At 40.6% G+C, this 13,626-nt stretch overlaps 1 protein-coding gene across 1 annotated transcript; it reads right to left on the bottom strand.

Annotated features, from left to right (window-relative positions):
- Positions 1–196: 196 nt before the first annotated feature.
- ATP6AP2 (ATPase H+ transporting accessory protein 2) lies at positions 197–13,366 on the bottom strand. The gene is made up of 9 exons (XM_072137825.1): positions 13,181–13,366; positions 10,273–10,400; positions 9,393–9,521; positions 8,799–8,894; positions 6,524–6,661; positions 5,331–5,384; positions 4,015–4,164; positions 2,762–2,881; positions 197–1,944 (listed from the first exon to the last, which is right to left on the bottom strand). The coding sequence occupies exons 1-9, from the start codon at positions 13,224–13,226 to the stop codon at positions 1,750–1,752; spliced, it is 1,056 nt and encodes a 351-aa protein (XP_071993926.1). The 5' UTR covers positions 13,227–13,366; the 3' UTR covers positions 197–1,749.
- Positions 13,367–13,626: the final 260 nt, after the last annotated feature.

Raw genomic sequence — 13,626 nt, 5'->3', positions numbered from 1 at the left:
CCCTGCAGCCTATGAACATCCTCCATAGACTGTACTACAGTGCACTGCAAAAAAAAAAGGTAGACAAAGATTTGGCTGTATGGTTTAATTTATATATATTTACATCAGTAGAATAACACAGCCACGTCCAGAGGAATGTCAGGGAGGGGATGCCATCAGTATTCCAGATATACAGATATTTCACACAGACACAAGGTCATTTTTACACCAATATAAATCACAAAATGATCTCACATTTATTCAGCAAATTAAACAATTCTGTCTAAAACTGACCACTAGTATTAGGAAATATTATGCCAGGAAGCGTAGACATAAGCGTAACTGATCATATGTCAATCAGACGTGGCAATACAAAGTGTATTACACCATTACAATTTATAATCAAGACCAAATAGAGGACAATAATTTTTTATTTTCTCATAATGATACATTTCTGAGAACCAAAGGGCTGGTGTATTACACTCTGATATATGCCATGGACAATCTGTAGATAAGTAGCAGATTACCCTTGAGATTTTAAAACTTGAGCACCATTTTTAATGCAGATCTTCAAGTGGTCTTGTCCTGGACAACTTAGGGAAATTTGGACTGAATTTGGTTTTTTTTGTGCTCCTAATGTCACAATCACTTCAGTACAAGGTGGAAAAAGGCTGCCATTTATGCCTTGTACACTAGCTATATTTAATATATATGCCATCACAGATATAATTTAGGCTACCTGCATATGAAAGTGGCCAAAACATCAGGTTTTCACTGGCAATTAGCATCAGTCTTTTATCAGTTTTCCACAGATTCTCATAAGCTATAGTCTATAGGGGAGGGGGGGTAATCACAACTTGTACTCTCCTTAGACGCCCCTTTATCCCACCTCCAGGCCAAATGGGTGTGTCCGGCAGCAGAGTGGCGCATGGCATCCCTGCCTGATGCCAACACCCGTGCTATATCCTACAATCGTTCACGTTTGAGCAGTCGCTGGTTATAGTAAGTTGGCGCTGCTGACTACATCAGGAGGCCTTCTGTGTGCTAACCTGGTTTTCAAAGATTTCAGAGGGATTTTAATTTCCCACAGACATGTATTTGTATCTATTGGGTTTGACATATATGTTGCCCCCACGTAGTTTGAAAACAGTATTCAGGGAACCCTATTATGTAGCCACCAAATGGTGAAGTGGCTGCACACGTGCAGAATTCTATATGGAGTATTACAGGAGTGCTTGGCAGTTTGTGGACCTAATGTGAGCCATATACGTGTGGCCACAAAACCTCAATCCCGTTCCAAATGTAGAAACCGGTAAATATGCCACAATTGCTCTACATCAGAAAATCTCTTTACATTTCTATTGGAAAAAAAATCTACTGGACACCAAGCCCAATCTTCTTCAGTATACATAAGGGATATTTGTATGCTGCATGCTGGCCATCACCAGCAGTAAGTACGACCAGTAATCGCCTACAATTGTTTGCCAAATTCATCTTCTGCTCACTCTTTAAAACAAAACAAAAAACATAATACTAGGGAAAGAGATTTTTCTTTTTTCACAAAAAACCCACAGAGGTTAAATCTTCATTTTAAATTTTACTTCTACATCTTCCAATTATTTATTGCCAAATCTATTTAACTCATTAGGGGGGTGGGGGGAGGGGGGGTACATAGCTTTTCTCACATTCTCGTATACAGACGGGTTTGCTTTTAGGAAATAACAAAATGAAGAAAACAAACGTTTAAATAATTTACTAGCTCTGTCATTATTAGTCCATCCTGATCTTCTGGTTGGTCATTCTGTAGATGATACTGTCATATCCAGGGTCCATGTTCCAGAGGTTGTATGAGATAGCGATAACAGCAAGGGCCAGGCCAATCATTATCCACAGGATGATGTTGAAGACCACCGCATAGTCAAAATTATAGTCATAGGCCAAGTTGTAGGGATTGGCGGGAGCAGTCTAGAAAGCATGAAAATATTGTTATTAGAGTAGGAAGAATATACTAAATGTCCAAAGTAAAGACACATTGGATGTCTCTGCATAACACCACAACCCAACCCTTGACAAAGCGTCCTACGAGATACATGTCGACTCCTTTGGTCTGTATACATATACTTTCGTACTACCCTCTTGCTCAGCAATGTTTGATTTTGTTTACCTAGCAGGATTAGGGGGATCTGGCTATTAGAAGCGAGTCTCCACATATATTTTATTAGTATACATTGTGACCGCATGTGGGCTCTTTTTTTTTTCTGTGTGTTCCTTTTTTATGTGGTTTTAGATATGTTAAGTACAGGCAGTCCCCGGGTTACATACATGATAGGTTCCATAGGTTTGTGTTTGAGTTGAATTTGTATGCAAGTCGAAACTGTATATTTTATAATTGTAGTTCCAGACAAAATTATTTTTTTCCCTAGTGACAATCGGAATTTCAAAATTTTTAGCTGTAATAGGACCAAGGATTATCAATACAACTTCATTACAGACACCTTACAGCTGATTATTGTAGTCTGGGGCTATAGTAAGGCATCCAGAGAGCTTCACCAGAGGTCACAGTGGCCAGAGGGGTCAGTCTTTAACTATAGGGGTCGTTTGTAAGTCGGGTGTCCTTACATAGGGGACCACCTGTATTAAAATCCTTGGATCCATTCTAGACAGAGTTATATTTATCCATTTCACAGCATTGTTAAATAGTATTGATAACTAGTTCTTGGCAACAGACTTGACTCCATAGACTGAATCATCATTTCTGTAATATCACATATTTAGTACTTACAGCAGTTTGGGTTTCCAGGATAGAACGGCTCTTCCTGGTCAGAGGAGTTTCAAATGTTTCCACTGCAACGACCTCCACTATTGCATTTCCCCCATACATGCTGTACATTTCATCTGCAAACTGTAAAACATGGAATTTGCTTAGATCACAGCAAGAAGACCATATTGAAGAAAAAAAAACTGATGAAGGCAGCACCTGATCCCTGAGGAAACAGACAATTTATTTCAACCTGACAAGCCCTTTAAGTTTTCATAGACCTTATACTGATGTTAATCTTAATCAAGGTAGACAATAGAAGTTATCTGAGAAAGCCTCCTCAGGAAGGGTATGACATATCCTTTTATATTAACCCCTTACGGATATATACTTCCTATTTGAACGTGCACCTGCAGAAAGGAAGTTTATAAATGTCACAGTGATCAACTTCAAAACGCCTGTATCTCCTGAACCCTGGCACCTGAAAACACAATTCAGGCATCATATTAAACAAGATAAACCAGAATCACCCAGTCTTAAAGTTGTAGTAAAACTGATTTTTATTTACAGGCTTCTATTTCTGAGAGTTCCAATTGTAACTTTAAAGGAAACCTACCACTTGAAGTGGCAGGTTTCCCATGGCAATACCGGGCACCAGCTCACCCTGAGCTTATTTTAGTTAGTGTTTTAAACCGCAGTATTGCGGTTTAAAACACTTTTTAAACTCTATAGCCGGCGCAGGCAGGTACGTGCTCGGCGCTTACCGTGCACGCGGCTCTCATTCACTTCCTATGTAGCCGCGCGCACGGTAAGCGCCGAGCGCGTACCTGCCTGCGCCGGCTATAAAGTTTAAAAAGTGTTTTAAACCGCGATACCGCGGTTTAAAACACTAACTAAAATAAGCTCCAGCACCAGCTCACCCTGAGCTGGTGCCCGGTATTGCCATCGGAAACCTGCCACTTCAAGTGGTAGGTTTCCTTTAAGATTAGATACCTCCGGTTCTATGAAGCATCCATACATTTAATATGACACCAGAATTGTGTGTTTCTATGTGCCAGGGTTCGTAAGAACTGGTTGTTTGAAGTGTGCCCCCCTCCAGCCTGTCAGCTAAAGGCAGAATGTAGAAGGAGCTGCAGGAAAGAATTTGCTTACAGTTTGTATAAAAGTAAAAATGTTTTGATGTGTAAAGCTTTCACAAAAGATAGTTTTTTGCCACTTTCAATGGGGAAAAAAAAAACCAACCAAAAAAACAAAAAACAAAAACATAATCTACTTACTTTCTGTAGACATTCGGACAGAATTCTGGTGGCATCCTTAAACTTCACAGAGTCTTCTCCGTAACGTTTCTTGATCTCTTCTAGGCCGGTAAACTCCAAGGCATATATATCTGGGACATTATCCTTAGCCAGATGCTTATGCCGAGAAAGCTATTTAAAAAAAATAAAGTTTAGATATAGAAATATACAAGACACTATGCAGAGCAGCACAATGAAGAAGGGTGAAGGCTTCAAAGAATATCTCATACACTGCTCCAATCCTCCAATAAGATAAACAGAAATGCTGAATACTAGGTCACTTTAATAGGGTTAAGAGAGACATGCTAGTATTTTTTTTTGACTATAAGACTCACGTTTTAGCAAGAAACAAATCTTGCTAAAATGTGCCTGCGTCTTATAGAGTAAAGGTCAGGAGAATCCTGCACGGCCAGCACCTCCTGACCGCTGTAATGGAGATTGAGTGATACCCTGATATAGAGCTGCATCTGATCTCCCAGAGAGGAGAGCCTCCACAATGCTCTCCCCTCTCCCAGGTGTCCTACAGGACCTGTGGTGACGTCAGAATCATGTGACTGATCACATGCAGCTGAGAATGGGGACATTCTACCCTGGGACAGGGTAAGAAGGACGGGAATAGGGGAAGGGGGGTTCTGTGCGTGCAACTGTATAGATGATGCAGAGCTGTGCATGCAACTGTATGGATGATGCAGAGCTGTGCATGCAACTGTATGGATGATGCAGAGCTGTGCATGCAACTGTATGGATGATGCAGAGCTGTGCGTGCTGTGCTTTAGCGTGACCAACAGGGATATTTTAATTGGTGTAAAATATATTTTTCTTTTTTTTGGAAGCCTAAATCTGGGGTGCGTCCTATAGTAAGAAGCGTCTTATAGTCCGAAAAATACGGTACATCCGGGCTTGCGTAACAAATTGTACTTCCAAGTGGCAATGTACTGGGAAGTTGGAAGAAGTTTCAAATGCAGTACAACTGAAGATAAACCACATTTATGCCATTTTCTTGTGGCCCATTTTTTTACAGCTTTAACTGTGCACTCCAAAGGACACCTCTTCTTCATTCTTTAAATATTTGGTGTGACAAGATGACGTTTTCTATTTTAGGAAATGTATGACATTTTGGTCGCAGTTTTATGTGCGAAATACACCAGATCACTGAACTACAATGGTGTCCATCCAGTTTTCATCATAGTGTATTCATGTTCACAGAAAAATGTGTGTAGTACCACCAGCATTTATATCACAATCTGTGGTAAATCCAGGTCTTGTGTCAGCATTATATGAGTTTATGAGACACTTACCAGACTTGGTATGTCTTGAAGACTTTGCATTTCTGAGAGGAACAGCCTGTCAATCTGAAAAAATAGCAATGGGAATTTTAAACATGAGAATGGTGTAATGAAGAACATGGAATGGTATAGATGTACAGAGATGCAATTGGTCATTTCAATCAGGCTACGTGGTAACTGTAAATATTTTTCCCCCCACAAATCAATAGCTCTGGGGATGTAAAACAACTTTGCCTTTTATCTTTGTTACCTTTATGCAGTTTCTTTGCTATAGTCCTCAGATTACCTCACTGCTGCGATGGCTGCTTTCTCTCTATGTGCTGATAAACTACAGACACACAGGGCTTATCAGTCATTTTCATGGGAAGGGAGGGGCTGCTCGCTGTTCACAGAGGAGGAGGTCATGTGACAGAGCTCTCTGTGTGTATGTAACAGAAGTGGATGTGTACAGAACAGTGAATGCAGAAGTCTCCTGCACAGAATAGGGAGGTACAAGATCCCCCCTGTTCCCTATCAGCTACTCCATCCCAGTCTGTGATTCTACAGAACTTTCTGTCTGTCTCTTCATGCTGCTCATATCCCCCACCTTTTCATCGGCAGTATCAGCTCTATGTAGATAAGCTATTAACCCTTAGTGCTCACACAGCCTAGGCATAGACTTCATGTACTAATGATTTCTACCACTTGATACTTGTTCCCTGCTCCTCCATGTGATGGAAGGTGCCAGGCTGTTCAACTTATACATCCTATGTGCATTGTGCAGTGTTCACTGGATTTACTTGTGGGTAACTAAATGGATTAATGCGAAATGTGAGAGAACACAAGGCATCATGAGATCTGTGGGCAAGCTAAGTGGCCTCAGCCTGAGGGCAAAGACTGACAGACATTAGTCTCCGCCCACTTCACTACTGGTGAGAAAGATTTTTGTCAAACACTTTCAGAACAGAAAATGCCATAACTTTGGAAATAAAAGTATGAGAAGCACAAAGTAGGCATCATTCTGCTTGATTTTAAAGGGGAATCGCATATAATAATTTGGTAAAATCATTATAACTTTACAGTTACGCTTTAATCAAATGAAATTATAAACAGCTCAGCCGTGGCTTTTAACCAGGCCCCTTGTGTGATATGTTTATTATGCTTGACGTGCCAGTAATGATGTAAAGGTTACAGGATAAACATTGAGCGCAGTAGCATGAACTTACCTCATCATTTTTATACAAAGATCCTAAGGACACAGTGGCAAGAATAGAGTTCTCCTGCTCCAAACGGCTTCTCAGTTGTCGTAAAGTTACTGGAAGGTCCTCAAACACCATGTTGGCCTTCCCAACCATATACACTCGCTAAAAAGAAAAAAAAAAAGCAGGTTTAAAGATGTAGTATGTAGTATGGCAGTATATGATAGGATCGTACAGACACCCTAGGGTTAAAGTACCCTAGGGAGTCTGAAAAATAGTAAAAAAAATAAATAAATAAAAGTTAAAAAATTATAATAAAAAAAAAAATAAACAGTAAAAATCATAAACTCATTAGGTATCGCCGCGTCCGAAAATGCCCAATCAAAATATGATAATGGTTTTTCACTGCATTTAACCCCGTAACGGAAAATTGCGCCCAAAGTCGAAAATGGCACTTTTTTGCCATTTTTAAAAAATTCTATAAAAAGTGATCAAAAGGTCATACAGTCCTAAAAATTATAACATTGTAAACGTCATCAAAATCCGCAAAAAAAACGGCACCACCCACAGCTCCATACACCAAAGTATGAAAAAGTTATTAGCGCCCGAAGATGGCAAAATCCCCCCCCCCCCCCCAAAAAAATTTTTTGTACAGGAGGTTTTAATTTTTTTAAATGTATGAAAACATTATAAAACCTATACAAATTTGGTATCCCCGTAATCGTACCGAAATAAAGTAGACATGTCATTTGGGGCGCACAGTGAAATCCGTAAAATCCAAGCCCACAAGAATACGGCACAAATGCGTTTTTTTTACCAATTTCACTGCATTTGGAATTTTTTTCCCGCTTCCCAGTACACGGCATGGAATATTAAATACCACCATTTTGAAGTGTAATTTGTTACGCAGAAAATAAGCCATCACACAGCTCTGTACATGGAAAAATAAAAAAGTTAGATTTTTGAATGTGGGGAGTGAAAAATGAAAACGCAAAAACGAAAAAGGGCTGCGGCGGAAAGGGGTTAAGGAGCATATGTCCTTACATTTTGGGGTCATCTTATTCATCCTTAACATTAATAGCCATTGGAGCATTGTAATTCACCCTGTCAAAGGGACAGGTCCTAAAGCTGTCTGCACTGTCAGCAGAGATTGAAAAGCATCAGGGTGTGCAGACATACACTACCAATGGGTAACAACCCCTATAATTTATTCATAAACTTGTAGGAGAAATAATAGAGGAACAATACAAAATAAGGGTTTTAAAGAGGATCTGTCATCCATAAATCGGTAAGCAGCTCCTAGTGCCCGATTTATGGGCGACAGGTCCTCTTTAAGAAACAATGTTGCAGAATTGATAAATTATGGGCACTATAATATATACAAACAGACACAGTTATCAGTGTTTGTATCAAAGATTACATTTCTTTAATTCAAATGTAAAAATGCATTTACTGTGCAATTCCCTACAAAAATCCTAATAAAAATTGGTATGTACTCTAAATGGAAAATGAACAGAATCTGGCAGAATTTACTGGTACAACATAAAATGAACTACAAATAAACAAGTGTCTTAAATCTAAAATAAAACTGTGAAAAACAGAAGTTGGTTTATTTTTCTGTTAATTGACAAGACTTTCTTAAAAACAAGGGTCTGTGGACACCCATTAAGAGGCAGTAGAATAGCATAGTGTGTATATGTTTAGTGCCTAAACACCAGCAAGATATGCAGAGAATGTGAAAGCCCTTTGTGTGGATGGATCACGCTCAAACCAGCAGCTCCCAGTATATTCCATGAAAGACAGAGGGACTATCAACATAAGAAACAAGGTGACACCAAACAAGTGTCCTCTAAAAGAAAGAGCTGCCGGATGCTACAGTATAGGCTGGAATGTCTGTATTTATGACACTATTGTCCCCAGTTATCAGCATAGTTACGTGATCTTATCAGACTGTCCAGAAAAACAACTCATAACTTGCATTATAATTTCTATCTTCAGCAAATAGGTGTAAAATGAAGATGCTGGGCCCAAATGTAAAATATATTCCAGACCCTCCAACCACATTGGATAAATTAAAGTACAGATTTCAAATGGGGAAAAGATGCCTTATGAGCTCCACGAGGTTCCCATCTTGGGGGCATCTGGACAAGTTACACCCCTTGCCCTGGCTGTGAGAGGCAATAAACATTTAATGTACACTAAATTCCTATAGGCATTAGTCATTTCCTAAAAAAATAAGGTGCATAAGCTTTGACATGGTAATAAACACAAGATATGCAATCCATATTATATACACACGCACTTCTTCGATGGGGGCCAGCTGTAACACTAGTGGCATCTCTTCAGAGAACAGAGAATGGATGGAGTTTACAACACCATCAACACTGTACGGAACAGCCTAAGGAGAAATAGAACTTATGTCAGATATGAGAACATCACTTTTATATGAAAACATGAGACATGTAAAATAAAGTCTTCTGTTTTAATGTATAGAAAGCAAACAGATGCCATAGACTTTGAAAGGAAAAGAGCCTTAGGGCTTATTCACAAAGCAGAAAACTTATGCCTTAGACATTTGTCTGACACTTGGATGAGTCTTTAATGGACAAAATACAGAGGGTCATGTACATAAGCCCCAATCATAACAATGCATTGCATTTTCCATCAGAATAATGGGATGTGGAAATATTAGCAGTCATCTTCAGTAAATTCACTGCTCATCTGTGTATTACTGGGAAACGTTACAGCTACACAAGTTATACCACCAGTCGTTTCTATCGGACAAAGAGCTGCCAACAAAACACTTGCAGGTATATTATATACAACTTTTTACAGAGTATGGAGAGTCTGGGGAATAAAAGAAGAACAAAGTAAAGTCAAAAGGATATATACGTACATTCTCTATTGGATAAGAAATCTCATTGCCTGATAGAGGAAGTTTGTCCACCCCGGTGACAGTAACCAGCACGGTGGCACGTGGGCGCTGAAAGATATTGCCAACTCCTAGCCCTTCCCAAGACAAATCCTGAAACATACCAGAAAAAAAGTTAATAAAAATAACATTTCTACAATAAATTCTAAAACACAACTCATAGGTATTACCTCCTACACACATATACTGGAAAACAGTGCTGTTGAAATGCAACAAAAGTGGAGCAATAACAAAAATGTTGCATAACACATCAGCACAATAATGCCAGGCATTTATGTTTAGAGGACATTTCACCACATGGGCATCCTCTCGTAGATCCAGGCACTGTGACTTTGGTGATTTCTTATTTTTGTTATTTATAGCCTCCTTCCTTCTAAAATCAACTTTTTAAATTATTATAATGAACCTGAAAGGCTATTGTGGGGGTAGACTGTCTCCTACTCAGCACTTCCTCCTCCCTCTGCCCTGATGTAGTCTCACAGCAGCACACAGTGGGAAGGGGGAAGTGCTCCTTGCACAATGCAAAAGCCAGTGAAGTTGCAACAGGGAGGGGCTCTGGGAAATGCCTCAGTAGCATAATTTAAAGTAGATTTTAGAAGGAAGGAGGCTATGGATAACAAATATAAGAAGATTACCACAGTCACAGTGCGTGGCTCTATGAGCGAGCGTCCCTGGTTTATCACGATGGATCTTAATGGTAGATTTCCTTTAACGATAGTTGATTAACTGTCAGGGTCGGACAAATCTTTCAGCCTGTGATATTCTTTTTGTGTTGACACTTAAGACGCATGCAGAGAGCAGAGGTCAGCTACATACAAATAGTGTCAGTACTATGTACACCCACCTCTTCTACAGAAAGTCCCATACCCAGAGAAATAACATCAGGAATCCTCTCTCCGGAGAGCTTGTAGTTTCCTGCTCTGAAGACCTGGTTCTGTGGGGACTTCAGGACACTAAAGTCAGCTGCAGCAACTAAAATACAAGAAAAATCAATATTGTATAGTAATCATAGAGTATAGAAACATGATGCATTGTCATCCCTGCACATATGAAAATACTTCTCCCAAAGAAAACTGCTTCCCACAGATGTAGTCAGTACTGCAATAGTTGTCATGCAATACTGTAGATGCTGCCAGGGACAAAGCTCCATTCACTGAAATGTAACAGGGTTTCTAACAAGACATGTGACCAATGAATATGCGGTTTATTCCAGACAATATGGATGGTTTAATCCTTGCGAAAGCGGCTGCCGGAGTGGCAAAACCTGAATAAGTGCTGATCATCATTACACTGCAGGACCTCATGCACACAAACAGCTTACGGTCCGGGCTAGAAACCAGCCAGAGGCAGGAGAGAGAGGGGTGAACGCTCCTCACCCCTCCCCTCTCCATTTAAAGCTAAGCAGCCACTGCCATAATACTGCAATATATAAGACATCTATTTGTCTGTGGTGGGTCATGGTGCAGTGAGACAACGGGTGCATGGTCCCATTTCCGTTTGTGTGCATAAGGTCCAAGATCTTAGGTCATAAGGTCTAAGACTGCAGAAAGACTTGAAACTAGATCTTCCTCTAACCCAGTTAGGGATTTTAGTATACAGAGTTACCCTGCTTAAGGGATAGGTTTGATGTACAACATTTGAGCTTCACCTCTACGGTTAATATACATACATTTGTTGATATCTTAAAATCTTAACCCGGAACTGAAAGGCCATGAACTATCAAAGTTATATTAGGGTTAGGGTGAAAGGGTAACTGTAGTGTGAGAGATCCATATGCAGAGTTGGTCCAGGACGTAATATTCTGGTAAAACCTAGCTAGATCCCCCCTGCACCCATCCACTTGTTTACTATACACACTTGTAGACGGGTGCTCCCTGACCCGACACATGGCTGCCATATACACATCATGGCCTATGTGGTGACTGTAAATACACAGGTTTACAGTCAACAAGGGATTAACCTTCAGTACTGCGAGTTACACACACACACAAAATTCTTGAAGAACTAGTGCCATCTTATTCCACACCTGCCCCCATGAGCGTTCAAGATTACCACAAGCTACATAATACACCGTGACGGCTCCGAATATATCAGTAAAGTGCATGAATAGCAACTCCCGAGGATAAGCATTGCCCAATACTGTAAATGTAGATTCCAGAAGAATCCAGCATGTGGCGGTAATGTACAAAAAAAGAAAAATGTAGGGCACCGCTCTTCCCCTAGTTCAATCACATGTCATTGGTAATTGTAACTTGTAACACAAACCGCTCATAAGGATTCTTTGTTCCCCTTTATTACTATAGGATTCTAATAGCCCCTTTAATACAGTATAAAGCAGTGAGCCAGCTCTTCACAAGGGATAGCGTCATCTAAACAGTTTCGGAAATTATTGCTAAATCCTTCCCTGTCCATAGAATAAGGAACTAAACTTGTAAGCACTCAGATCCTCTTCATACACAAGGTTAAGAAAGAATCAGAAATGGAGGAGACCCTGCATGGCGCCCTGTCCATCATGTGACAGCCGCGATAAACTAGTCACATGACTGCAAAAGGTTGTTTTACATCTACTGACAAGAATACATGAAAGAGCTCATTCACACATTGCTTTCATCATGAGATTTTCCAGCATTTATTTCAATGAAAGGCAGATATTTTTCTGCTTCCTAAAAATAGAAATGCCATGACCTATATGCATCCAAAATTTACAGTCTTATAAACAAGAGGCTCAAAATCAACATTAAAAAATTATATTGGCACCGTTTAAGATTTATTACAGACCGTCCTCAGGTTACATACAGGATAGGTTCTTTAGGTATGTTCTCAAGTAGAATTTGTATGCAAGTTGGACCTGTATATTTTATAATTGTAACTCCAGACAGAAAATGTATTTGTCCCAGTGACAATTGGATTTCCAAAATTTTGTGCTGTCATGGTAACAAGGCCTATTAATAAAACTTCATTACAGACACTTTACAGCTGATTATTGCAGCTTGGGACTATAGTAAAACGTCTAGAGAGCTTCACCAGAGGTCACAGTGGGCAGAGGGGTCTGTATGTAACTAGGGGTCATCTGTACATCGGATGTCCTTAAGTCGGGGAACTACCTGTATTGAAAATAGTTCTCCCAATGCAAAGATTTGCCACATTTTACTCAATTCCTTTTGCGGGAGGGAAATATGTAGGTAAAATCTGAACTGAAGCTGCACCTGATGTTAAAAAGAACCAACATAAATAAGGTCAATTAAGATTTAGCGAGAAAACAGCTGGTAATCTGCAAGGTGTGAACACACCCTTAGGATAGAGGTAGCGGAGCGCATTCATCTAATAATTTCATCTAAAGTTAGAATTTAGGATTTGCACAAAAAAACTACATGAACATTGAAAACCTAATTATTGAGTGTAACCCTGCCCTTAGATCCCATTACCTCTAGCCCTGCTCTTATATACCAGTAATAGGGAATATTAATATTAGGACATCCGCAGGGTTAATGTTTCAAAGAAGAGGCCGGGAAGAGGTTAAATGGATGATATAGAGGCCCATGTCACATGACCCGGAGGATACAAGGAGCAGAACGTATCCACATCTATATGTAATGTGAAGCCTGCACTCCCTGCATGGAGGGGACAGACACTTCCCCTTCCCATAGAGAAGGCAGCGATCATCCTGTACATCTATCCCTCCATGATGACACAAGATGGGGCAGCAGTCAGCTGACACTGCAGGATGCTGGATGGGTGGAGGAGGCCATTACCTGCTATGAGCGCTGCCAGGAGGGTGACGGCCGCAGGACGAGCCATGGTGACAGATGATGCACGACTACCCGGTGACTACAAGGCGCTGCCGCACATCCGCATCACTAGAATGAGCGCAGCGGACCGGGACGGACGACGTCTTCCTAGTGTGAGGCTGACGGACAACCCGGCAGCCAATCAGCACACGTCCTCTGTGCAGCCCCGCCCAGGCCCTCTCATGTGACCGTACGCTCTGTGGGTGGGAGCTATAGTGTGATTGACATACGTGTGTGCCTCTCAGAAACAGCCGGGGAGGAAGTAAGATGGAGGTCGTCATGTGTAGTAGGATGTGCTGCTGGGGGCCATCATGGATTACTGCAGTGGAAGGGGCTGTAGCCCTACCAGCTAATATACAGCTGAGGGGACCCAAAGTCATGTCCTCTATGTAACTCCCGGACTTCTTCAT

This window comes from Engystomops pustulosus, chromosome 2, assembly GCF_040894005.1.
Source record: "Engystomops pustulosus chromosome 2, aEngPut4.maternal, whole genome shotgun sequence".
NCBI classification, from domain to species: Eukaryota; Metazoa; Chordata; class Amphibia; order Anura; family Leptodactylidae; genus Engystomops; species Engystomops pustulosus.
This window is presented reverse-complemented; position numbering and strand designations above follow the sequence as displayed.